Here is a 25,927-nt window from a genome sequence, read left to right on the forward strand (position 1 = left end):
CAGATGAATACATAAATAGATGCAAAATTGAGGGCTTAGTTTAAACAAATTAAAATAATCATAAAATTAAAGTTACATGCTTATAGGTATAATTTTATTGAGCATTATTTTTCTATTTCATTGAGTATTTCACTACAATAAATAGATCTTTTTATCTTCAAGGGTTTTGATAGTTTAAAAAATTCATTTTACAAAAACTGCTGCTCCAAATGAAATTGTTTGCAAAACAACTAGAAAATGTGATTGTACTCGTAGTCCTCATAGGAATGTTGATTGTATTCAGAACTCTTAATTCTGGTCCTCAGAGAAGCAGATGCCAAGACAGGATTAGACATGCATGAGATTTTTTTGTAAGGAAAACGTGAAGGATAAATGGAGCGGGAGTAGGAACAGGCAGGGAGAGCCTTCAGTCCTGATGCAAGTCCTACGCCTGTGAAAAGAGAAGGGGGAAAGGAGGAGGATTGAGACTGCAGTACAGCTTTTAAGAAGGTTACAGCCAGATGGATGGGAATCCCTGAACCAAACTTTTCTGTTAAAGGTGTCCTGTATCCTGTGGGTATGGATTTGAGCTAGTACTCCTACCCTGCCCCCTCACTGAGGGGGGAAAGCCTCGGGAAGGGGGGCCTTGATGCCAGCAGTTGGACTTGCTGAGCTGCGCAACCACGGGGCTACCACAAGAGCTGTTTAAAGATGGCTGCCCTGTGCGTAAAGTGAATCAGCTTTACTTCCTAAATATTTCACATATTATTAATATTTCATACGTTAATTACTGCAGTAATCTAATAGTTCTCTTGTCCTAATTCTCTGCTTTCCCCTTCTTCCATTCAGTCCTCCATGTTACCACTGTGGTTTGTTGATGGCTTTCTTCTGCTTACACCCTTCTCCCATCACCTCTGGTAGTAAAGAAACCCAAACTGTTGAGCATGACATCATCTCCCTCTACTTTGGAATATTATATGTACATATTGTCTCTTTTCCTAATATTGAACTGTGTATTGTATATTTGTGCTGCTATCTTTGTCAGGACTCCTTTCTTACTGTTTAGCTTTCATAGTTTTATTTATTTTCTTAAATCCCACACCGGTGTCACATCATCTAGAAAACCTTGATCTTCCTGACAGTTAGTACTCCCTTTCCCAAGAATGACTCTTAGGTTCTTTTAAGATATTTTTGTTACCTTCTCTGTCTTCCATATTCAAGTATGAGCTCCTTGACAATAGTCTTATCTGTGTTTTACTTTTCTCATTCCTTGGTGCCTGACATAGAACCTCTTGCATGCAAAGTATTCAATAAATGTTTTTTTAATGAATACCTTGTAAACAACCAAAAGATTGTTTACAATTGGGAAAATTAATTTGCTAACATCTTGCCAATAGGTATAATTTATGGTGTGCAAGCAACTGCCAGTTTTGTAATATATGCCATAGTGTAGATTTTTGCCAAATTGGAAATAGTGAGATATTGACTTTGTAATTGTTTACTTTGTGAATTCCCCTTAGGCTCTGTTAATGATCAATATTGAGACGTGATATTTTATCTAAGTCATCACTGTGTTATTGTGATGTGACATCACTGTATTATTACATATGTGTTAAATGAAAATAGTACATGTAGTCTAGTACAGAGATGCCTTCAAAAGACAGTTAGGTGTTTTATGACTTCATTGTTTTTAATTTTTTACACTTAACTCTTTGTAAGCTGATTGAAGAACTACTATGTGCTTTCAGTTTATATTTCTCCCATTTTTTCATACAAGTTTGTGAGAGAAGACTATAAAATCAGCATAGACTTATACATGGTCTGAAATGCATTCCGAAAACTAACGAAGCAGTGTGGTTCAGAACTTTTTATGGGAATCTGACATTGGAAAAAAATAAGAAGATGGTTTTCAATTGGTTAAATTTCAAAATCTTGATAATTTGAAAAAGCAAGATATTCATTAGATTTTGATGAAACTGGTTTGAAATGATAATTTTTTAAAAGTAAGAACTAAAACTAAACAAAATTAATTCATATTATTTTAACTGAAGTTTTTTTCTTATTAGAGAAGTTGTGGGTTTATAGAACAATCATGCATAAAATACAGGGTTCCCATAAACCATCCTGTTAACTCTTTGCATTGGTGCGGTACATTTATTACAGTTGATGAGAGCACGTTTTTGTAATTATGCTATTTAACTGTAAATCCATGGCTTAATTTAGGGTAAACTGTGTAGTGCAGTTCCATGGATTTTTTTTTTTTTTAAGTTTTATTCTATTAACCATATATACAACCTAACATTTCCCCTTTTAACCATATTCAAATATTTGTTTCACTGCTGTTAATTATGTTCACAGTGTTGTGCTACCAACACCACCATCCATTACCAAAACATTTCCATTGTTCTAAATAGGAACTTCGTGTATTTTAAGCCTTAACTCCCTATTCCCTCTCATCACCCTGTTCCCTGGTAACCTATATTCAAGATTTCGACTCAGTGGGTTTTCTTATTATAATTGTTGCAAATCAGTGAGATCATATATTTGTCATTTTGTGTTTGGCTTATTTCACTAAACATGATGTCCTCAAGGTTCATCCATGTTGTTACATGTATCAGGACTTCATTCCTTTTTACAATCTGAATAATACTCCACTGTATTTATATACTACATTTTGTTTATCCATTTCTTTTTTACCTCTACCACAATTTCATAAGTATCCAAAAATATACATCCATAAGAATGGATGGGAATACCAGCTAATGCTAATTGTGACTCCTAACCAATACCTAGTCATTGAGATTGAGACTGGATATGAGTGCCTGGCATAGTCTAGCCTCTTGATAAATGGTACCTGTTAATAATAATAGGAAGAAGACCACTTTAAAGAAAATTTTAGGGGAAGCGGACTTGGCCCAGTGGTTAAAGCATCCGCCTACCACATGGGAGGTCCGCGGTTCAAACCCCGGGCCTCCTTGACCCGTGTGGAGCTGGCCCATGCGCAGTGCTGGTGCGCGCAAGGAGTGCCCTGCCACGCAGGGGTGTCCCTTGCGTAGGGGAGCCCCATGCGCAAGGAGTGCGCCCATAAGGAGAGCCACCCAGCATGAAAGAAAGTGCAGCCTGCCCAAGAATGGTGCCACACACACGGAGAGCTGACACAACAAGATGACGCAACAAAAAGAAAACACAGATACCCGTGCCGCTGACAACAACAGAAGCAGACGAAGAAGACGCAGCAAATAGACACAGAGAACAGACAACTGGGGGGGGGGGGAATTAAATAAATAAATAAATATTTAAAAAGAAAATTTAAGAATTGTGCAATGCCTATGTGATCATGACCTTGTCACAAAATTAACACAAAGATTTGACTAAATGAAGAATGATACATTTCTGATTGAAAGACTTAGTTTTGTAAAGATGGCATTTGTCCCTAATGAAAATATCAGGTATCCTTTGAAACTTTTAAAAATGATTCTAAAATTTATTTGTAAGACTAAATGAGTATGCCATAAGAAAATAAGGACAAAGTAATGCGAAAGTACTTTCCCTACCCCAGGATTTTTGAAAAAAAATTCCTTTTTTCAGAACACAGGAGGGGGAGACCAATTCCACTTTCTGCTTTGTGTTGACATCTCTTTGGACCAAAACAAATCTGTGACCTTAAATATCTGATTATTTTATTTATTTATTTTTATTTTTAATTTAATTTTAATTTTTTTAGGAGATACTAGGGATTGAACCCAGGACCTCATACATGGGAAGCAGGTGCTCAAACCCCTGAGCTACATCTGCTCCCCTCTGATAATTTATTTCTGAGAGAAAGTTATAAAATATCATCACTAGATGTTAAATAATACAGTTACCTTCCCTTGTTGAAGATCATACAACTTAACATGGTGTGCCTTTTCACCTTGTAATTTATTTTCTTTTTAGGATTTTGCAGGTTAATCCCTCACTCACGTTCACCAGGTACTTGGACAATATACTTTGAAGGTGCAGATTATGAAAGTCACCTTATACATGAGAACACAGAACTGGTAAGTATTTTGAGGGTAATAAATGGACTATAAAAAGAAATATATTCCTCGTAATTTGAAAACTTGATGCAAATTAGTTCCTTGCTTACATTGAACATTGTGATAAGAAATTTTAAAAAAAATACCTAATTTACTCAAGAATGTTAAATCCATGATTTGTGTATATATATATTATATATTTTTTTACAGATCATGTTTATATAATTTTATGAATACTTTTGCTTCCAGTTGTACCAGCCTTAAAATTACATATTTTTAAAATACACTGTTAGTCATAATTAACTATTATCATAAAATTTTTCTTTGGCAAAACTATTTTCTTCTTTTACAGTTAGTCTCCCTTATATATCAAATAATTTGCTGTTATTTTGTGTCTTTTTAAAAGAGTGGTAAATCCTAGTGTTTCCTAGCTTCATAAATTTTAGAGAAAATTCTGCTGTACTTCATCCAAAGAGTTTTAAAGAAAAACGTACTTTTCCATGCCTTAGAAAGTGACACGAGCTTAGATTTATCTTAGTATGTGCTACTATTTCTTGGTTTAGCATCATATCAGAAAAATATAAACAAATGAAATTCTTCCTTTTTGAACTTGGTTGTGTTTCATTTATTTAATATTTTTGTATAATTGCTTTTTCATCTTTCAAGCCACTTAAGGACTCAAAGGAACAAGCAGATGTTTCCATGCATTTACATTTACCAAGGTTAATAAGGAAACGGATCAGCATATGTGGTGTTTTAATTATCTACCCACCATTCTAGAAGGAATGGAAATAGACTAGTTTGCCAGGGCCAAGAGTTAGGGATTCTGATATATGAAAAATAACTCATAGTCTTTTGAAGTTTATTGACCTTGCATGTGCTGTTCTTAATGTTACATACCTAATTTCTAAGAAAACGTAGATTAGATAAAGTGGCAATACTTAATGTAAGTTAAACAATATAATGTATATTTTGTATATTAAATTCAAAGTAGTTTATTTTGACTTACTAACATTTTTTAGATTTGAGCATGTATCATATCCATCTCCCAAAATGGAATTAACTGATGGTCAGTGTGGTACACCAAATATATCAATGATCATATTTAACTACTGATAAAATAAATCTACCTGTAATATTTTTTATTGACCTTACTTTTTTGTAGGTCAAACCTTTATTGTTTGTCAAATCCCAAGTAACAGTAGCAACTTATAATTCCCAGATTTTATAGAAAACAATGGAATCATTAATTCTTTATCTTTTAGTTTGTTCACAGATTCCTCAGGAGATTTCAGGTCTTGATTTTTTTCTTTTTAACTCTAATGTTATCTAATATTACTTATTTCCTTCAAAATATCCTCTCAACGGCTTTGGTCATTTTCCTTCTAAATTAAAAAGCCATGTTTATAATTGTCACTTCCTTGGCAGTATGCCTTCATGCTTGTCTATTTAATTAAATCTTCCCTTATTGTGTATGCACTGTTAATTTTCTTCTTTAATTTTGTTTACTCTTTGGTATGGAGGATGACATGAATATAATCATGTAACTTCAAAGGAGTATTTCACTTTCTTATTCTTTTATGAATGTATTCAAGAACTGGCATGTTTTATAGGACTGTAACTTAGTAACTTTGGGGTTATTAGCCGACAAAGTGGGCTTTACTTAATAACTGAGTACTTTGAATCCTGCAACTATTTTGTTTTCTCTATTTAAAATGTTGCTTTTTCCCAAGAAGCAAAGATGTTAGATCATCTTTGTTTTAACTGTTTGTTGCTATCATCCCCATTGACAATGTAAAATAAAGTTAAATTTCTTCTTAAAACAAACCAAAAGCTGGTTATCTGTTTTGAAAGGTAAAGCAAAAATTGAATTTTGTCTTTATAATTGATTAGGTTTACTGACAATAGTAATAGAAATTTAGTTATAAATTAAGTTCTTTGAATAATATTTAATAAATAACATTTATCTAGGTTCATCCTCAACATTCATAAGTTTAGTGTATCAATATTTAGCTTACCAGATTGATACATGAAAATTATCTATATTGATTTTTTTGTTTTACTATTTTCCTTTCCCACCTTTCTTTTGTTTTCTTTCCCCGTTTATTAGTGACTACGATTGAGTAGGTCATGAGTTATCTAACCATATACAGTACTTCAATTTGTCCTAAATCATTTTTTTTTTTATCCTTTAGACTCATCCTCTGAGGAAAGAACCTGAAATAATCACAGTGACCCTAAAAAAGCAAAATGGCATGGGCCTTAGCATTGTTGCAGCAAAGGTAGGACAGAATTAGTAATGTGGGAACTGCCGTAGTCTCTTCTTTAAGCGTTGAATCAGCAGTCGGTCAGAGTTGAATTGTGTGGGAGTATTCTACAGTCTGTGGATAAAATGCATGTTCCGTTTTGTTTTGTTGCATGGGGCGGGGGGCAGGAGGAATGGTGTTAGATGAAAGAAACCACTGTGCCCAGGCTCAATTAATTGGATGACCTCCTACTCGGAAAATGTGGCTAGAGTGAGTGATACCTTGAGATTGAGCAGATGGTGCTCAGAAGGAAACAAGCATAGTCAAAACTCGATGAGCCACAACAGAGGGATATAGCGTTGGCATAGTAGAAAACTGCTTAGTTTGTTTGAAATGAGAGAAATAGGTCTACACCTAATCACAACAAAGTATTAGGAAACCTTTTCTCAGACTTTAGTGCACGTTAGAATCATTGGATGACTTTTTACACAGATTTCCTGTCTGATCTCCAGATATCTCTTCTAGTAAGTGTGGAGTGGAGCTTAAGAAATTGCGTTCTTACCCTGGGCTGTGTGTGGTCCTAATAGGTACTGATGGCAGGAACACACTCCAAATAACTATTTGGGTTGATGCTTTTCACCTACTAGTTTGTGGCAGTATATTTAAAATAGCAGATATTTTTTTCTCTTTTGGTCAAAAATAATTAATATTGTGGATATTGGAGTTATTCATAAGCTACAGATATTGAATAATATTTATAATGAATTTTAGCTTTGAATTATTCAGATACTTTCAGTGGAACAAATATATTTATTAGCTAATATTCAATAATTAGTGGTTTAGTAAGTCAACTTTGCCTTTGTTTACAATAACATTTTAATAGCACAAATTTTTTGTTGTGTATTTAATATCTATTTTTAGGAGGTACCAGGAATTGAACCTGGGACCTCGTACATGTGAAGAACTGTTAGGGAAAATGTCAAGGTGATGATGGTTCTTCACTGCAAGCAGCAAGTGAGCTAAATGAGTAGTCCAACTAATAAAAAGGTTCTTTCTGCCTTGAATTTTTGCATATACCATTCCCTCTAGTTTGAGTATTTATCCTTTGTACTTCTTCTCAAAACAAGGATTAAATATGTTGCTTTCCATAAGGTCTTCCCTAACAGCACCCCCTTTTCATCATTATTCTCTAAATAAGGTTAGGTCCCCCATGTGCTTTTATAGCCCTCCACACTTTTCTTTCTAGCACTTACCATAATTAGAATTAAATAACTTGGAATTTCATCTCTTCTCCCCCCTGTTAGACTGACTCTGTTTAACAAAATGAGTGGGTATTTGATTCATTGTCACTCCTCTTTAATCTTAAAAGTTGATGTATTTAATATAATAAATCACCAAATATATTGAAAAAAAAATTTTACTGGGTTATATGTGACAGATTTGCTGTCCATAATCTTAGTCTATATACTGCAACAAGACAAATGCCTATGGAACAGTATATGATTAATATCCAATATAAGTATGATAAAATATTACAATTTAGTATTTCAGATAAGTGTGTTAAGGATATTAATGATTGTTATAGCAATTGTGGAAAGTAGAATTTCAGCTAGTCCTTAGAATATAATTGGAAAAAAGCAGTAAGGGAGGTGGTATATTATGGTTGGGAGTGATAATATAAGCAAGGATAGAACAAACAAGCACTGTAGATGCCATATTTTGATAACATGAGACCTGCTTGCCTAGTGAGTTGAGGATGACTAAGAAGGTAGTGCTTTAATAACTTTTAAAACTTTTGATCGATTGGTTGAAGAGATTGCATTTGATCTTGTAAGCACCAAAGAGAACTGAAAGGATTTGGAACATGATGAAATTGACCATTTTCAAAGCTTTTTCTGGAAATAGCATCTAAGATTAATTAATTAAGAACCTGGGACTAAAGGTGGCACATCCAGTTGGGAATCCGTTGGGAGAGTCGTGTCTCTACAGGCATACATGGTTTTATTGTGCTTTGCTTTATTGCACTTCACAGATACTGTGCTTTTTGTTTAGTGCACTTAAAGTAGGCCAGAGGGTAGGTCCAGGGCCATACTTAATCCACCCACATAGTCTAGAAGTTCCACTTACTCCTGGTAAGGGTCATATTCATGGGCCATATTTCCAGGCTGTTGAAATTTTATTGGACCCACAACTCAAAACATTTGGAAACGTGAATAGGGAAGTATCAGTTGTAGAGCTACTTTTTCTTTGTTCACCAACTGCATCAGATGCCCATTTTCAGGGGAAGAAGATTTTTTAGGGTCAAAAATTGCCCACCACACTCAGATATACAGGAAAAATTTAATTTCCATATATTCTGCTACTCGTCTAATATTATTTAAAATACTAATCTTGCTTAAGATTTGAGTAGTGTGGGATAGTAAGACTATCGTTTTACCAGAGCCTCCATATTTTCCAGTTTAAAACAAAATAATCTCAGTAGAAACTTTTTTTGTTTTGTAGATGCATGTTTGATTTAACTAAACTTTCAAGCTTTGTGTTTTTAATTCTTTTTCTGGTATAGTTTTCTGATGTGTAAAGGAACAAGCGTTATGCTGTAGCAGTGAGGGAGTGGAGCTGCAGGGTCGCTGTTGCAATTCCTCGCCCTGTCCTCTAGATCTTCTCTAGCTTCCAGTTAGAGTGACTTGAGTTGTTTGTTTCTGAATATTGATCTCTAACCTTGATGGGCTGCTGCCTGGTACTGAGGTGGTCAATTAGGACAACTGGCCAGGCTGAAACAGGCTTTCTTCCCTCTTTCTGAGACCATGTAGGCAGGCGAGAGGCAAAGGAGAAGGGCACCATTTTCCCCCCATGGTACTGTACTGGGTGAGGTCAGAGGGCGTGCAGTACGGGATGGTGCAGTACGGGAGGAGAGCGGGAAACATGCCCAGGAATCCTCTGAATGTTGGTGTGTGGGCTAGGAATACAGGTAGGTGTATGAGCATGGCTGGCCTGGGATGCGGTGTGGGGCGGCCCAAGTCCTTGGCTGCAGCTCCCTCTAGAAGATTGGAATGCTGCCCTGGCTGTGCACCAAGTCTGGTGTGAGGAGAGCAACTCTTCACCCCCGCCCCCGTCCCCACATGAGGCCTGCCAGGCAAAGCCTTGTAATTGGTCAGGCCCGAAAGAACACATGTAGAACTTTGACCTGACCTGAAACTGTTCCTCAGTCCTCCCTAAATTTACATTGGTGATTTTTAACTGTCTGGCTTTGGCTGCCTGCTGGTTTGCATGGCTGCTGACCACCCAAGCCTCCACTAATTACTTGTTTTCTGTGGGGCTTAAGAACCTCCTGAGGTTCTTTGTAAATCAAAACTGAGGACTGACACTTTCTCTTTGCATCTGTGTTCTTACCTTAAGCCTAATGTCCCACAAGGTGAAGGGAGACAGTTCATATATAAGGAAGCATTCGAAGAAAACACAATATTTAAAAATTACCATTATACATACATATTCACTAGAAAATAGTCCCCTGACCCCTACAGATGGCTCCCTCATCTGTTTGCTTGTTGTCTGCTCTCTGCTTGTCTGTTGATTTTTTTTTTTTTAGGAGGCACTGGGAGTAGAATGTGTCATGTGTCCTGTCGTTCCCCCCCCCACCGTGTGGGAGGTGGGTGCTCAACTGCTTAAGCTGCATCCTCTCTCCAGAAAGTAGTTTTGTCATAAAAATATGTATGACTCTTGAATCCTTGCTATTCTAGAAGGATTTGTAATTTGTGATGAGAAAATGCAATATAATATAGCACAATTACAGATCTCCATTAGCTTGACATAATTTTACAAGTCCACAGGGATTAGCTTGAAGGTGTATGATAGTTTGAAGATTGGTTCCTTTGTTACTTTTATTAACACTGAAATAATGAAAGCAGTGGCCAATTGTTAAAATAATGTTTATTTCAGCAGAGATTGTTGAGTGCCTGTTGTGTGCTTGTGTGATTAAATGAAGAGCGAAGTATAATGTTTCATTATTTAATCTTTAAATATGTAGATTTTCTTTCCTATTTCCTATATACTATAAAAGACATTTAAAAAGAGATTTGTAGGAAAAAACTGGGAAATAACAGTGTTATTAGTATTTCTAATTGGGATATATAGGATTATAGTGTTGGGACTTAGTGGAGAACAGTAACAATACAGGGAGTTAGATATAAATCAAAAGATGAAATTTTTTACTAGCCAAACTGGATTGGAGATGATGGCTTATGTGTTCATCTGCAGTGGACCTGCCAGTACATGATTCCTGAGTTAAACACATTCTTCTTCACCCTACTCCTTCCCACCTCCAACCCTGCTCAAAACAGGGCACTCTAAAAAGGAGATGAGCACCCCTACTCAGTTTCTTATCCCTGCCTCACCAGTCACATAAAGCATGCCTCCCCCTCCTTTGGAGAGGAGAGTGGAAGTAGATGGAGTGTGGGGAAAGGTTCCTGTTCCTTTCTTTCTTGCTGAATATACAAGAAAGATATGGGTATCCCTTCTCTAAAATGGGAGGAGTGGGATCCTCCGTAACATATATTGATTTTCACTTTTTCTTGTTTCTGGTCTTTCAAAATATTTTCCACAGTGTGTGGTATATGTAAATTACAATTGGAAGAAAATAAATATATTAAAGCCTTTTGAAAGAGAGTCCAAGTTTAGTCATGTGTAAGGTGGTTCATTCATTAGTTAATAAAATAGATTTAATGATACTAAGTGTGGACTTGACTCTTAGGAAAGTTATTTTTTTCCCTAGTAAAAGCTCTTTTCTTCTTGCTTCAAGAATATCTGTAGTCCTAGGCAGCCACTTTACCAGTACATTTCTTGATCACTTGTGGGCAAAGGCAAAGAAAAAGTGATTGATTTCATAGATCATGATTTATACATGGATATTTATTGACTTCTAAACTGTAATTTAGTGTGCAGGTCAGTAAAGGCCTCTCTGAGGAAGTGACTTCTAAGCTGAAACTTGAAGGATGAGTAAGTGCTAGCCAGATAAAAGATGGTGGGTAGAGAATTTCTGTAAAGGGAACACGTACAAAGATTTTAAGGTAGGAAAAAGATGAGGCTCTAAGACCAGTGTGGCTAGAATGCATTAATCATTGAAGGGGATGTAGTATGAGGTGTATTTGAGAGGTAGGCCAGGACTAGATCGTGTAGATCAGAGGTCAGCAAACTTTGTGTGTGTGGGTGTGTGTTGTGGGTTTCTGATGCATCTACTCAACTCTGCCATTGTAGTGCACAAGCAGCTGTGGACAATAAATAAATGAGTGTGTTCTGATAAAACTTTGTTATAAAAGCAGGTGGCAGATTACTTACTGGCTGCTGAGGTAGAACCTTGTGGTTGTAGGTGTTGTAGGTCTTGACAGAAAGTAGTGGGTTTTGTATTAAGTGAAATAAGAAATCTTTGATGAGGTTTCAATAAAGGCATAATGTGATGGGAATGCAGTGTTGAAAGCTTGTTCTTAGTATTTTATGAAGCATGGATCAGAAAATCTCAGAAGTACAACCAAAAGGACTGTATGTAAACTGTTACTAGCTTTCCAAATGAGAGGTAGTGTAGGTTTAGAATAGGGAAGTGGCAGTGGAGATAGAGAAAAGTAAACCAATTGCAGGTATGTTTTATATGTAGAATAATATGGCATCCACTGGAATATAACTTATTTGAGGGCAGGCACTTTGTCTTACTCACTATTGAAGGGTCAACCATTTCTGATACCTAATAGGTGAATATGCATATTTGCTGAAAGATTATTTTCAGATTGGTTAATGAATTGGATATTATGGGTGAGAGGGAAATATCAAAATGAATCCTGGTTCTGTCTTGAACAGCTTGGTATTTTAGATAAAGTTGTTATTTATTGAAGATTAGTGTTACTGAAGATAAGGAAACTGAAAAGGGGCAGATGTTGGTTGGTGGGGTTGGGAATCAAGAGTTCAGTTTTTGAATTTGTTAAATTTGTGATTTGGGATGCCTGTTAAAGTAGGTAAGTAAATATATTATCTAGTAGATCGTTGTATATGTGATTGAGGAATTCAGAAGTTTAAAACCGGAGATAAAATTTGGGTGTCAGCATGTTGATGCTCTAGAGGAAACAACTTGCATGGTCTGTTAATGAAAATAGTATATTATCCAATCTCTTATTAAAATGACACAAATGAATCTGGCGGTTCACTTAGAATACTTAGCTACTTGATATAATTCACAACCCCACCCCTGCTTATTTGTAGTACCTTTTCTACTTGGAATGGTAAGTTTAGCAAAAGAAAAGGATCTAATTTATACACATTGCTAAAATAACTATGTAGTTGAAATAATCATAGATATACATAAATTAGAGCAGGTTTATGGTCAAGTTTTCAATGATGTATTTAAGTGGAAGGTAGGTAGAGAAGGACAGTTTATGGACAGCATAGCAGCTTTCTTCAGTGTATCTCTTAGTGTGACTTGCATTTCAGTAAAAATCCCCTTGGAGGAGCAGCGCTGCCTGGAGTCCGGCTCCCGGGGCTCAGATCCTGACCTCCGCCTAGACGCCCTGGAACCCAGAGTAAATGCTTAACCTCAGAAAGCTTCCGTTTTCCTGCCGGCAGGATGATGATAACAATTGTAGTTACCTCAGAAGGCTGTTGTGATTTTAGGAAAGTAAAGCATTTTGAAACTTAACACATAATAAGCAGTACCTATTAATATTTTTTTTATCGATCCTCATTGTTGTGTTGTCTTGTAATCTTTTTCTGCAGAAGAGTCTGTAGGGCTCAGTAGCACTTACTCTGTAAGCTTTTGCTTTTTTGTATAAGCTGTTGTGGTTTTGGTGTTCAGCCCAGTGTCTTTTATTTTTTTATTTTCTGAAATTTTTTTCTAATTAGTGCATAGCTGCTATAACCCTAAAAGATGTTTTGATGTTAGGCTCCCTGACTCTCCTTCCACATTGTGGTTAAGTTTTATGAAATCCAGATGATTTGGAAGCTGTGTATATGTAGTTTACTTTTTTAGAAATACTTTTGGGGGAAGGCTAGTATGCTAAATTTCTGTCCTGTCTGTGGAACAACTCAGTGCTTCCTGTTTAATTTGGATTTTTTAAATACAAATAATTCCCTCCTTTTTTATTTTTCTAGCTTTTTTTAAAAGTTTAGTAAAGTACAAAGTAAATGAAAATCAGAACTGACTGATTACGTAAGAGTCTGAATCTTATATTGGTTCTAGCTAGTGTTGATAAATGCCATATTGTCATAGCTTCCCGCTCGGAATTGTGTTGATCAGAGTCGTGAAATACCAGCTGTATTGGCTGCTGTTGAAAACTGAGAGGAGTAGGCGATTGATTTTTACAGTTCAAGAAGTTTTGTAGTCCTAGAGATCAAAATGTGGTTCTCTGTTGTCGGAAGAACAGAATCAGTGGTGAGTTTCTTCAGGGTGGTGGTGTCTATGTTCTTGGGCAAAATCTGTGATCTTCAAAGAGTGCTTTTTCTTTTGCCGTAACTTGTTTAAACCTGCCAATAATTAACTCGCTCATGAAGCAACCATTAAATGTAGCTTGTAATTACACACCCAGGTAATTGTTTGTTTCTCTCTATTTTAATGCTGTAAATTCTTGAGTCTCCTAAAAATATATAAGAAAAAAGCATTTAACTCTGCTGGCTACAATATAGTGAAAATTGTTTTAAATAATGGCACCTACTGCTATATAATTTGCTGTAGGCCTGTGTAACTTTACTTTTGGCCATGTTAGGTGGTTTTACTATAGTCATTATCTAAAACCTTGTTTTTTTCCTGAAAGTGAACATACAAGTGGTCATTTTAAAAGTACTTAGGATATTTTACTATGATTAAAAAAAAAAATAGATGGTTAATTACATAGTGTCTTAAAGATGTTCTCCTTTGTGCTTTTAGATTATGTGCTGATTTTAAGATTTTAAATCAGCATAAAACATAAAATAAGATTTGTGTTATTTATGGATGAGAAGGTTAAGGTTTAGTAATATACTTTTTCTTTGTAAAGAGTAAGTTCCTTATAAAAATGATAATTTAGTGTTTTGAAGTATTTGAGAACTTCCCATTTCTGTTCTTTGAAGTCCTTATTATGACCACGTGGAAAAGACCTAATCAAAGAAATGAAGTCAGGAAATTCTTAGTTCCTTTTAAAAATCAATTCCAAAGTATTCAGTGTAGCTGTAAAGTTTTCTTCACTGGCAATACCAAAATAACTTTTCATTAAATTGTACAAATTGGCACAGTGCTCCTTACCTATTTTTATAATTATGGCCTAAGTACTGTTTCTTAGATTAACTGAAAGATTGAATTCAATTTATAATCTTAAAATAATATAATAGAAGCATAAAGTGTTAATACCCTTAAACAGAACTACCCCTTTTCACAATGTAGTACACATAGAAAATGGCAATATCTTTAGGGTACATCTGAATAAAGAGACCAGGCTTCTGAGGCACTGGGGGGCTCAAACTGGCCCAGACCTCACCTAGTCACCCACAAGACTTGGGCAGTTAAGACCCATTCCCTACACTGGGCACATGCTCTGGGAAGCTCTGTAAGGAAACCTAGAGATCATCTTCATTGGTCTCTTACCACCTTGAAAATTTATTGATTCACAGATCACTCTGAGAATCTAATGAAAGCCCTTCACCATTCTCCCTGGGAAAATTCATACACAAGTCAAATTTTGCATACAATTTTTGGTGGTTCATGGACCTCCTAAAGCCTCTCTGCGGAACTCGTTAAGAGCCCCTATCTAGTTTATTCCCTTCATTTTTATAGATAGGGAAAAGAAAGATGTTGTGGTGTTTTTGTTTTTTGTTTGGTTTTAAGGGTAAAATGAAAGGAACTGAAACTAGAAGCTAGCTCATAGGATTTCATTTATAATAACATGTTTCTTAGAGGTAAGTTACTGTTTACTTTCAATTGCTGAGGGTAGAATTTACATCAAGAAAGAATTTTAAAAGTGATTATTGCAGAATTACAGTAATTCCTACCAAAAAACAACGGAGCTTTAAAATGATTTTAAAACCCTAATCTGGTTTTCGATAGTTTATGAAATCAAAACTACTTATCTGATTAGAAGTAAAACAATCAAAAACACTGAGAAAATCAAGAGAACAAAGCATTGTACAGAATTAGACTTGATGAATTTTAAATATTCCTGTGCTCATAGGTCATTTCAGCCCAGTTATTGTTTTAAAACCTTTAGTTAGAGAATCCAGACTGTATTTCCATACCAGAAAAACAATAGGGTTGAAATAATGCTGTTTTGGCAGGCATATCTTTCCTTTCTTTCTTTTTTTTTTTTGGATTGTGTATTGATGTTTTTATGCTGTTAATCATATCATACTCCCACACTCACTCAAAGTTTGCTACTGGAATGTTGGAAGCATAGGCTACTTTTAATTGAGTCTCTTGTGCATGAGGTGAGTCTTCCTGTACTTCTTTAGTCTTCCCAAATAGAGAGAATCAGGAGAATTAGGGTAAAAAATAGGACATTTGGGGATTGCCTTTTCGCCTTTTCCTTATAACTATTTCTCATCAGACACTTAAAGCAACTAAGAGGTGAGTTTTTCTCAATTGCAGGGAAAGTATAATATATAGAAGCTGAGTTGTTATTTCTAGCTTTTATTGGTCTTTTTGTTATTCATTTATTGCCATTCTCTTTTGTACAAGTAAGTTTTTTTTCTACAAGTTTCAGGTAGGATTTTTCTTTACCCTCCTTTGTCCTTTCTGTCCTTCTTTCTTCTCTCTCTCAAACCCTATCCTATCTATCCCTTCTAAGGAAAGCAAAGCAGTTACATGATGCATTTTAAAATAACATTTTGAAACGATACATATAGTGATATTTTTGTATTTCATTTGAATTACTGTTTGTTGTACTATGTGTGTGTTTGTGTTTAAGGAGTTAGGTCCTTAATCTAGATATTCTCCCTTTCTTTTGTACTACCTGGTTAATATATTTTTGGTTATCATACTCTGATATTCTTAAATCATGTTGGAGAGCCACAAATACCAAACAAAGCAGTTTGGGTACTTTGCTGCTAGTGTTTTTCACATTAAATGCCTCTAGAAGGGAGAATTATTTTTTTTATTAAAATTTTTCTTCCAGTATATGTTTGTTTTTAATTCCAGAATTTTGTTTACTTAAATTTGTAATTGATACTTTTGGAATATATAATTGCTTTCTAAAGGATCATTTTCTAAAGGGAATTTGATTTCTTGAATGAGGATTAAGACTCCTTAGTGGTTATTATTATCCTTTTCATTTTGTAAATAATAAATAGACTCAGTGCATTAATGAATTTTCAAATACCGTTTCGGCACCTTAGGCAAGTAATTCTTACAATTGTATAATCTTGTTGTCTTTCTCATGATTGGAAATAAGGGTATATAATGTAGCATACATATTATGGGTAAGCTTTTAACCCAGTTATCTGGATAATTATAAATTTATTGCCTTGTACCAGTGGTTACTAAAAACATACATACTTTGAAAAACCTGCAGTTTTAGAGCAGTGCTGTGGAATAGAAATATAAAGGGAACCACATATGTAATGTAAGATTTTCTGCTAGCTACATTAAAAATAAATAAAAAGAAACAAGTGAATTTAATAATGTGTTCTACTTATTAACCCAGTATATCCAAAATGTTATTTAAACATGTAATCATTATAAATGCTATTAATGAGATATTTTACATTCTTTTTTGAAATTTGGGTTTATTTTACACTTACTGCTTATTTCAATTCAATTTGGGCTAGCCACATTTTGAGTGCTTAGGACAGCAAAGTTTTAGAGTGTCTAAATAGCATTTCTTATTACCAACATCTGAAATCTGTTTCTTTTCATTTCAATAGTTGGCTTTTGGTCAATACTTAAAGTGCTTATATTTACATGCTTTCAGTGACTGATATGATACATTGACTGATATGATATGTGTAGCAGCAAAAAAACACAAAACTTCTGGAATCCATTTTCCTTTCTTAATTAGAAAATGTTAGAATGATCATAAAATTAACTTTTTATATATATATATAAAAAGAGGAACTAATAGGATTATTTTAATAAATTTTTTTTAACTCAGTCTTACCAGGCTAGATTTATTTGTGCTGCATACTTGTTTAGAAATAAGATACAAATTAAGTGGCCTAATATTTTTGAAATAAATAAATTTTGTTTTATTCCATTTTTTTATCATAGGCTATAATATTATTTCTGTTCAGATAAGTGGAATAGGTAGGGACAGTGCTCCCTAAAGTTAAGGAATTATTTCAACTGGAATTTACTAATAGCTGAGGTTGGAATCAGTATGTAGTTCCCAATACAAATGGCAATTAGCAGGAATGAAGCAGATCTTCTATATTCTGTTTGCTCTCCAGCCAGGGCATTTATTCCAAATTAAGACTGCCATTGCCAGATTGAGACATTTGATCACCTTATACTTAGTTAAAGAATGTGGTGTTTCATGTTCAAAGTAACTACTACCCACAGTTATTTGATATTTATACTTGGAAATACCTTAGAATTCTTTTATCTCTAGCTATTATATCTTAATTTTGTTTTTCTAAAGTAATTACTATTAGAACAATTATTTCTCTATATACAAGTTATGTTTACAATTTGTTATGGCCAGTATATGACTGAGCTGCACATGAACTATAGATAGCACTCAAATAAGCACAGAGATGGAAGGAAACCAGTGTGGAAGGAGAGGCTATTCTAATAATAGAGCCAGTTTGAATACCTGTTAGAATATTCTAGATCCACATTCTTTATTTCTGTATCATGTCTAAGAATTTTTTTTAAAAATACGTTTTTCATGATATCATTGATGACTTTTAATTAAAGTCGATTTTTATGACCAACCTTAAATAGACCTCTTAGGCATTAATGGTTCTTTTGAATTGAGGTCTTTAATAATCATGAACTTCTTTTCCTCAAGTGAAGACCTCTTTTTGTGACCAGCAGATACACTTATAAATTCAAGTTATTTGGAATTAAAGAGGTGATTGTAACTTAGAATCCAGATAAATTTGCATCATGGAAGAAAATAGTATTTATCAGTTCTTAAATATTATATCTTTCCTGTACCCATTTCCTGACAGTAATGGATTTGCATGCCACTTCCTGAAATAGCACGTTTGGTGTCACAGTTTCTCACTTTTTAAACTACTAATTTTACAAAGTTATTTTACCAACTCATATATAAGGCACATATCATATGCTTCTACTTACTAATGTATTTCATTAAATACAAGGATGGATTTCCTAATAGGAGATTTTTTAAATAAGGAATTCAACAAATTGTTGTAGAGTATAAGGCAGCCTGATTGGACACATCTCTTCAAAGAAGCATATAAGCTAGTTGGATAGAGAGAACATCTCAACGAAATTGTAATACAGTACATAACAAGTAACTACTAAAAGGGAACAGAGAAAAATCCCATGAGAACCATAAATGCAGAAAAGATTACATCTTGCATAACTGGGAAGGTGAGAGGCTGGCTGGTGGTAGTAGTGAGCCTAAGAATTGAATGATGGAAAGGATTTTGTCAGAGAGTTGCATAAGAAAAGATATTTTAAGTGGAGAGAACAATATAAAGAAAAGTAAGAATAGGGAGACAAAAAGGATAGAATAGAGGAAATGAATGACTGATTTGGGTAGAACCAAGTATGTTGAGAGAGAGAAAATAAGGTTAGATAATGCTTAAAGATATATTTAGGTTCAGGGAGCCACGAATGCCATGTGTAGGGGGTCCCTGTTTATTTTAAAAGTATCAGGCAGCTACTGAAGTTGTTGACCAGGATAACATTTGAGTTATGTTTTAGGAAAGGTAATTTGGTAGAAATGTGCTGAGCAGATTGAAGGTAGAGACACTTGCATATAGTGTAATAAATTATTTGTTTAAAATGCTATAGAATTTAAGTTTCTATTTTTGTTCCCTCAAATGTAGACTCTTAATGAAGTAATAGAGCCTAACATCCCTCATCAGTTGTGTAATTAATGGTCTGAAGAGGTTGAAAACATGAAGTAATAATGCAGGCAAGATGCAATATATTCTGAAAGTGAAACAAAAATATCATCCTAGAATGAAAATTGTGTGTAACAAAACAGCTAACTAGCCAGGACCAAAAATATGTGTACAGTTTCTTGGTTTATTAGAGAGAAGCAAAACAACAATTTTTGCATTTTTTTATGTCCATTTTGTGATTTTAAAAGTAAGTAATTTTTATTATAGGTTTTCTAAATAAATAATAGGGGATTTTTTTGTCTATTAATAATAATAACAAATATCAGAAATAATAGGGGAAGGCTTGATTTATTGATATTTTATTATTTACAGCATTGTTAATAGTACATTACTAGTATTGCTCTAAACATTTTACTTGTTGAAAATAGTAGTAATTGGTTATCTTATTGAAAGGATACTTTTTATTATTTAAGTTAGAAGGTAATTCCCTACATTAAAAAATCATGCTGTGTGAAAATAGTTAAGTGCTCATTCACACTAAAAGTTGGTATTCTGAAATTCAGTAAGCATGGTTTTTATATCAGTCAAGCAGAAAGCGGAATAAGAAAATCACTAGTGCTTTTAGAATTTTGTATAAATCTGACTAAGCAAATGAGCTCAAAGGAAATATTGATTAATATATAGCATTTGCTGATAGAGAAGGCTTTTCTGTGTCCTCAACTAGAATTAATGGGTGACTACAGATAAAATTCTACTCTAGAATATAAGCTACATGATAGGGATTTTAACAGCTGAATTGTTAAATTAAACAGTCATAGATTATGTAAAATTATGGACTATGTAAAAATACAATTAATAAGATTATATATTAGGGAATACCCACTTTAACAAATAGGGAAGTAGATCATATAGTGTGTCTTGGGTACCTAAATTCAACAAAAACCCAGTATTGGTAGGTAAAGTCAGTTAAATGGAGTATTACTCTTATGCTAAAGGACATGCTAAAATTCAGGAAATTGCCATTTATTGAGTGCCCACTGAATATTTTATTTTGAAATAATTTCAAGTATATAGAAAAGTTTAAGCTTTACCAACTATCCCAATAATATTCTTTATGGCAAAAGGATCCATCTAAGGATAATATGTTATACTTTTGGTCATGTCATGTTGTGTTTGAAGTGGCTGGGTGATATCTAAAGGGAGGTATCTAATAAGCAGTTGGTAAAACAGGAAACATACTCCTTCTCAAAATTGAGGGTTTTTTTTGTTGTTGTTAAATTACAAAATTCTGTACTGATTTCAAAATGAAATATGTAATAGATGGGTTTATGCCCACAAAACTATTACATGCTTGAAATTTTTGCTGAGGGGAGAAAGGAGTAATGCGTCAGCAGTGCTAGTCAGTCAGACTATTTTTTATTTTTATTTTTTTTCTTTTATTGAAATATATCACTCCTACATAAACATACGTAAACAATAAATGTATAATAGTTGTGAACTTACAAAGCAAACATATATAACATCAAACAAACATACATAACATCTCACCCTACCACCAATAACTTGCATTGTTTTTAAACCTTTTTAACTAATAATTAAAGAGCAATGTCAAAATATTACTACTAAACAAAGTATTTTCCGCTAACCAATCTGATCATTATTATCTTTATATCATTTATGTATGAACATACATAAGCAATTAAGTGTATAGTAAAAGTTGTGAACTGACAAAGCAAACATGCATAACATCATACAGGAGTCCCATACATCAAATCTTTAAAGATTAACTAAAAGGAAAAAGTGGCTAACTTTCTAATGAAAATTACATAATTCTAGTGTGTTGTAGACGTTTTGTTTTAATTAAGTCATTTGTTGAAATCACTGTGGCATAGCTTTGTGATACTTTATTTTTGCCTTTATGATACAATGTTTTATAAATATTGAAGTGGATTTGGATTTACCTTTAGTTGTTGTGACAATAATATCCAACTGAGATTTCATGCATATGTGTGCTTCCTTTCATGGTTCCAATAACTTACTCAAAATTTTGAGTTCGATGTTATAGTTATGATATCCAAGTAAAATGTTAGTGAATGATTCTGTAAAATAGTTTTATGCAGTACTTAAGTCTTTCTTGCAAGATTTCATTATTCATAGTACAACAGTTCTGTTTATATTGGATTTTGTTACTTTAATGTTTACTTATAGTTACAATACATGATTCTTAAGTTGAACTAATATAGAGTATTTTCTGCATGACATTCTCTTACTACCTAAGACACCCTTATTATTTATCACAAGAAGTTTTTTTATTGCTTTAAATTTTAAACTATATGTATGAAAAGGATAAGGGTGTGGCGAAGATATATGGAAATAATTGGAATGTAAAAATATTTCAGTACATTGTTTTTTACATTAAAATTATTAATAGCATATATCATTGAACATGTTTTTTGGTTCATTGTATTTATGGCTGTTTAAATTGCATTCAGAGCTCTAAGCCTATTTCAGTCCTCTCATCACCTCATGCATTAATAATTGATTTTTCACAAGTATTTTTTCTTCTTAATTTGGAAACATAAATTAGGAGCATTTCCTGTTAGTGTTTCTTTAGTTTTGTCAAATAAAAAGTTAATTCTATTCTAATTTTCATATAAAAACAAGAATCAAGACTTTCGTTACAGTTATGTATATACGTGTGGGGTTTTATTTCTGTTTTGATTTTCTGAGTATCGTGTTTACTACTATATATTTTTCAGTGCATTGTTTCTTATTTTTTACATAGGGTGCAGGTCAAGATAAACTTGGAATCTATGTCAAGTCTGTTGTAAAAGGAGGTGCTGCAGATGTGGTTAGTATAACTTTTAAAGTTGTACATGTTCAGTATATCATACATTTAACAAATAATGAGAGATATCAACTGATACCTTGTTATAAAAGGCTATGTAATGTTTGTTGAAAGAACAAATCCGATATGTACTTATCATTATCTTTTCTTCTCCCCCCCCTCTCCTGTTTGCTGTTCCACCCTCCTGACACACATTCATACACACATGCACACGTATCTTCTGGGTACACATAGGATGGACGACTAGCTGCAGGTGATCAACTCCTCAGTGTGGATGGACGGAGTCTGGTAGGACTGTCTCAGGAAAGGTATGATTTATTTATTTGACGCTTAATATTAACATTTTTAGGTGATATTTAGCATTAAATTTTGGGATTTGAAGGTGAAAAATATTCCAAAAAGCTGTGCCTTATTTTTCACCTTTTAAAGTATTAAACTCTTAGTGTACGGGACATTTCACTAAGCAAATAAATACTAAAATACCTATTTTATTCTGAAACAGTATCTTTGAAGCTAAAAAATAATAATTTTAACACTTCCTGAAATTTCTGAATATTGTCTACCATTTCTTAATATGTTAGCAGGAGATGTGTTTGCTTGTTCTCATAGTTAATTTTCAGAGGAAGGAAATGGGCAGTGGGTAGTGTGTCAGAATGTCAGGACTGTTACCCAAAATTAGCAGATGATGTTTTCAAAAATGATTCTTAAGTGTGGCCTTGGTGTGGAGAGAGTGGCCATGGTGGCTGCTGGGGGTAGGGAGTGGGAGGAAGAGATGTGATGTGGGGGCATTTTCGGGACTTGGAGGTGTCCTGGGTGGTGCTGCAGGGACAGTTACTGGGCATCGCATGTCCTCCCGTGGCCCACTGGGTGGACTGTGGGGGAGTGTGGGCTATGGTGTGGACCATTGACCATGAGGTGCAGTGGTGCTCGGAGATGTATTCACCAAATGCGATGAATGTCTCATGATGATGGAGGAGGTTGTTGTTAAGGGGAGGAGTGGGGTGGGGACGGTAGAGGGTATACAGGGACCTCATATTTTTTTAATGTAACATTAAAAAAATAAAGAAAAAAAATGATTCTTGTCAGTTCTGATCACAAGCTATCATAGTGACAGAGTAGTCTCTGTGTTTCATTTTGTTTTGTTTTGTTCTTACATTTGTAATACTCTCTAGGGCAGCAGAGCTCATGACAAGAACAAGTTCTGTGGTAACACTAGAAGTAGCAAAACAAGGAGCAATTTATCACGGTCTTGCTACACTGCTCAACCAGCCATCTCCAATGATGCAAAGAAGTAAGAATTAGTTATGAATAAATTGAATGCTTCTATTACATTGACTAATACTAATAATACTTTTATTGAACACTATATGCCAGCCATTTTACAATCATGACTTCTTTTAGTATAAGCAGAAACCCTATGGAATAGATACTATAATTATAATCAAGATGCCAATTTTGAAGATATGGAAATTGAGGATGAGAGCACTTAAGTAAGACGTCAAAGATAATTCACTACAGATTGCTGGAGCCAGGATTCAGATGTGGGCCATCTGGCCTTAGAGCCCACAATTTACCCTCCTGCCTAAGTGCCATTTTAACTGGACCTCAATATGACCAGTTTCTTGCTAGTGAGTTTTCAATTTTGGTAAGAAAACTCAGAACATAAGGTCTTTAAAAATAAGTAGTGGGAAGCAGATGTGGCTCAACTGATTGGGCTCTCGTCTACTATATGGGAGGCCCTGGGTTTGTGTCCCAGGGCCTCTTTGTGAAGGCAGGCTGGTCCACACCCGTGGAGAGCTGATGGCCCATGGAGAGCTGACAGCCCACATCTGCAGAGAGCTGGCGCAGCAAGATGACACAACAAAGGGAGGGAGACAAGTGGACACAGAAGAACCCGCAGCAAATGGACACAGAGATCAAACAGCAAGCATGTGGGGGGGGTGATAAATAAAAATAAATGAATCTTTAAAAAAAAAAATCAGTAGCAAGCTCTACTGGGTGAATATCCATGCATATGAATAGTTGCATTAATCCTGTGTTTGTTAGGATATAGAACATGATTATTGTAATATATATATAATTCACTTTAAAAGCTCAGTTATTAGACTGAAATCATTATTTTGGGGGGGAGTTTAGTTTTGTAGCTACATCAAAAAGCTAAGAATAAAAGTAATATGATTTAGGACTTTTAAAAAAATTATGTCAGGAACATTGAAAAAAAACATCATTACTCACGTTATCTCCTTAAATCATCTTTATGTTCCAAATCAACTTTAATACCTTAATAATACACTTTGCTTAATGCTTATATAGCCTTCTAAGTATGGCCTTGATAGAATCATTCTTCTCTGTAAATCAGAACTCTGGGATCTTCAAAGTCCAGAACCTAGTCTGTACCTAATAGTAACTTAAAAAAAGAAAAAGAAAAAACAGGCATATGAAGGCACCTGAACTTAAAAAAATAGGTATCTCAACACAACCATGTGTTATCTTATGGGTCTTGCCTCATAAAAACTAAAAGCACACTTTTTACTTTTTTTGCATAACATAAAAACATCCTAGTTCTCTAATTTCTTAGTTTATAGTCATTTAAAAGAAGCAAACTAGACCAAGAATGGGAATCAAAGAGGGAAACTCTTAAAAGTAGAAAAAGCATGGTCATCAAGCAAGAAAATAGGAAAACAAAAAAATAGATGAAGAACTGAAAAATCATATCACATGATGGTTAATCATGATGATGATAACCTTGAGTAATTTTAAAAAGATTAAAATCTTGAGAAGGAAAGGAAGTATATTATTTCTTATTTCAGTTGGAAAAAAGTTACTTCAAAATTGTAAGGTTTGAATTTTTTACAAAGAGCTACTTTTCAGTTTGTGAGAAACTTCAAAAATGTACTTTTCCCATCAGTACCAATTACGTGTTGCTTTATTTGAAGGCTCTTAAAAGATGATATGGAAAGATTTTACCCTTATATAAAAATCACCTTATTTCTTACACTAAGAACAAGTTCTTACAGAAATTTAGATACTTTTATATTAGTCTTTCTTTTAAAGCCAAGCAGGGTATTTAAAATACAATAAAATAAATCCTTAAACAAATAAAAAGAAGTTATCTTGAATATAGTTTCATTTCAGTTTCAGATCGTCGTGGCTCAGGTAAACCCCGACCAAAGAGTGAAGGTTTTGAGCTCTATAATAACTCAGCTCAGAATGGATCACCCGAGAGTCCTCAGCTGCCTTGGGCAGAATATAGTGAACCAAAAAAATTGCCTGGTGATGATAGACTAATGAAAAATAGAGCTGATCATCGCTCCAGTCCCAATGTAGCAAGTAAGAAAAATAGTCTTCTCCATTCTCTTGTCTTTAAATTCTCTCCGAATACATGCATGGTCACACATCAAAAGTGAGATTTGTACTTTGTGATTTTTTAATTATTAAAAATGTTAAATTATTACCTGCATTTATTACCTTCTAACTAGAATGTATTTTTTAATGAAGGGTATCCACACTAATGTTAACAGGAAATAAAAACCAAGTTGGAAGGTCTTTTGATAAAGTTGTAGCATTAGGCAAACAGTACATTGATAATACATCGACAAACTACCAACTGGAGCTCAAATGGGTTTTTTTTTTCCTTTTGGCAAAAAAAAAAGAACTAGAATATGCAACAGAGAAAGGCAAAGCTTTAAGTGTTTACTCTCTGGCCTTTTGTCCCCAATAGTTTGCCAATCCCTGGTCTATAGATAAAGCTTTATAGCTGTAAACTCTAATTATTCAAGGAATGGGTGTGGGTATGATGAGATATAAGCTGCCCGGTGCCTTATTAGTATATTTTTTAAATATCTATAAGCTAGACA

The 25,927-nt window shown here is 34.2% G+C and overlaps 1 protein-coding gene across 8 annotated transcripts in view; it reads left to right on the forward strand.

The window, feature by feature from the left end:
- The window catches only part of AFDN (afadin, adherens junction formation factor), a 164,495-nt gene that overhangs the window by 115,132 nt on the left and 23,436 nt on the right, over nt 1-25,927 (forward strand). For all 8 annotated transcript variants that reach the window (XM_058289748.2, XM_058289763.2, XM_058289754.2 and 5 more), the window contains 6 exons: nt 3,916-4,019; nt 6,194-6,280; nt 22,008-22,073; nt 22,305-22,378; nt 23,243-23,361; nt 25,206-25,400. In XM_058289748.2, the coding sequence (XP_058145731.1) occupies nt 3,916-4,019; nt 6,194-6,280; nt 22,008-22,073; nt 22,305-22,378; nt 23,243-23,361; nt 25,206-25,400 (645 nt within the window). The remainder of the gene's footprint in view (nt 1-3,915; nt 4,020-6,193; nt 6,281-22,007; nt 22,074-22,304; nt 22,379-23,242; nt 23,362-25,205; nt 25,401-25,927) is intronic.

This window comes from Dasypus novemcinctus, chromosome 28, assembly GCF_030445035.2.
Source record: "Dasypus novemcinctus isolate mDasNov1 chromosome 28, mDasNov1.1.hap2, whole genome shotgun sequence".
Classification (NCBI taxonomy): domain Eukaryota; kingdom Metazoa; phylum Chordata; class Mammalia; order Cingulata; family Dasypodidae; genus Dasypus; species Dasypus novemcinctus.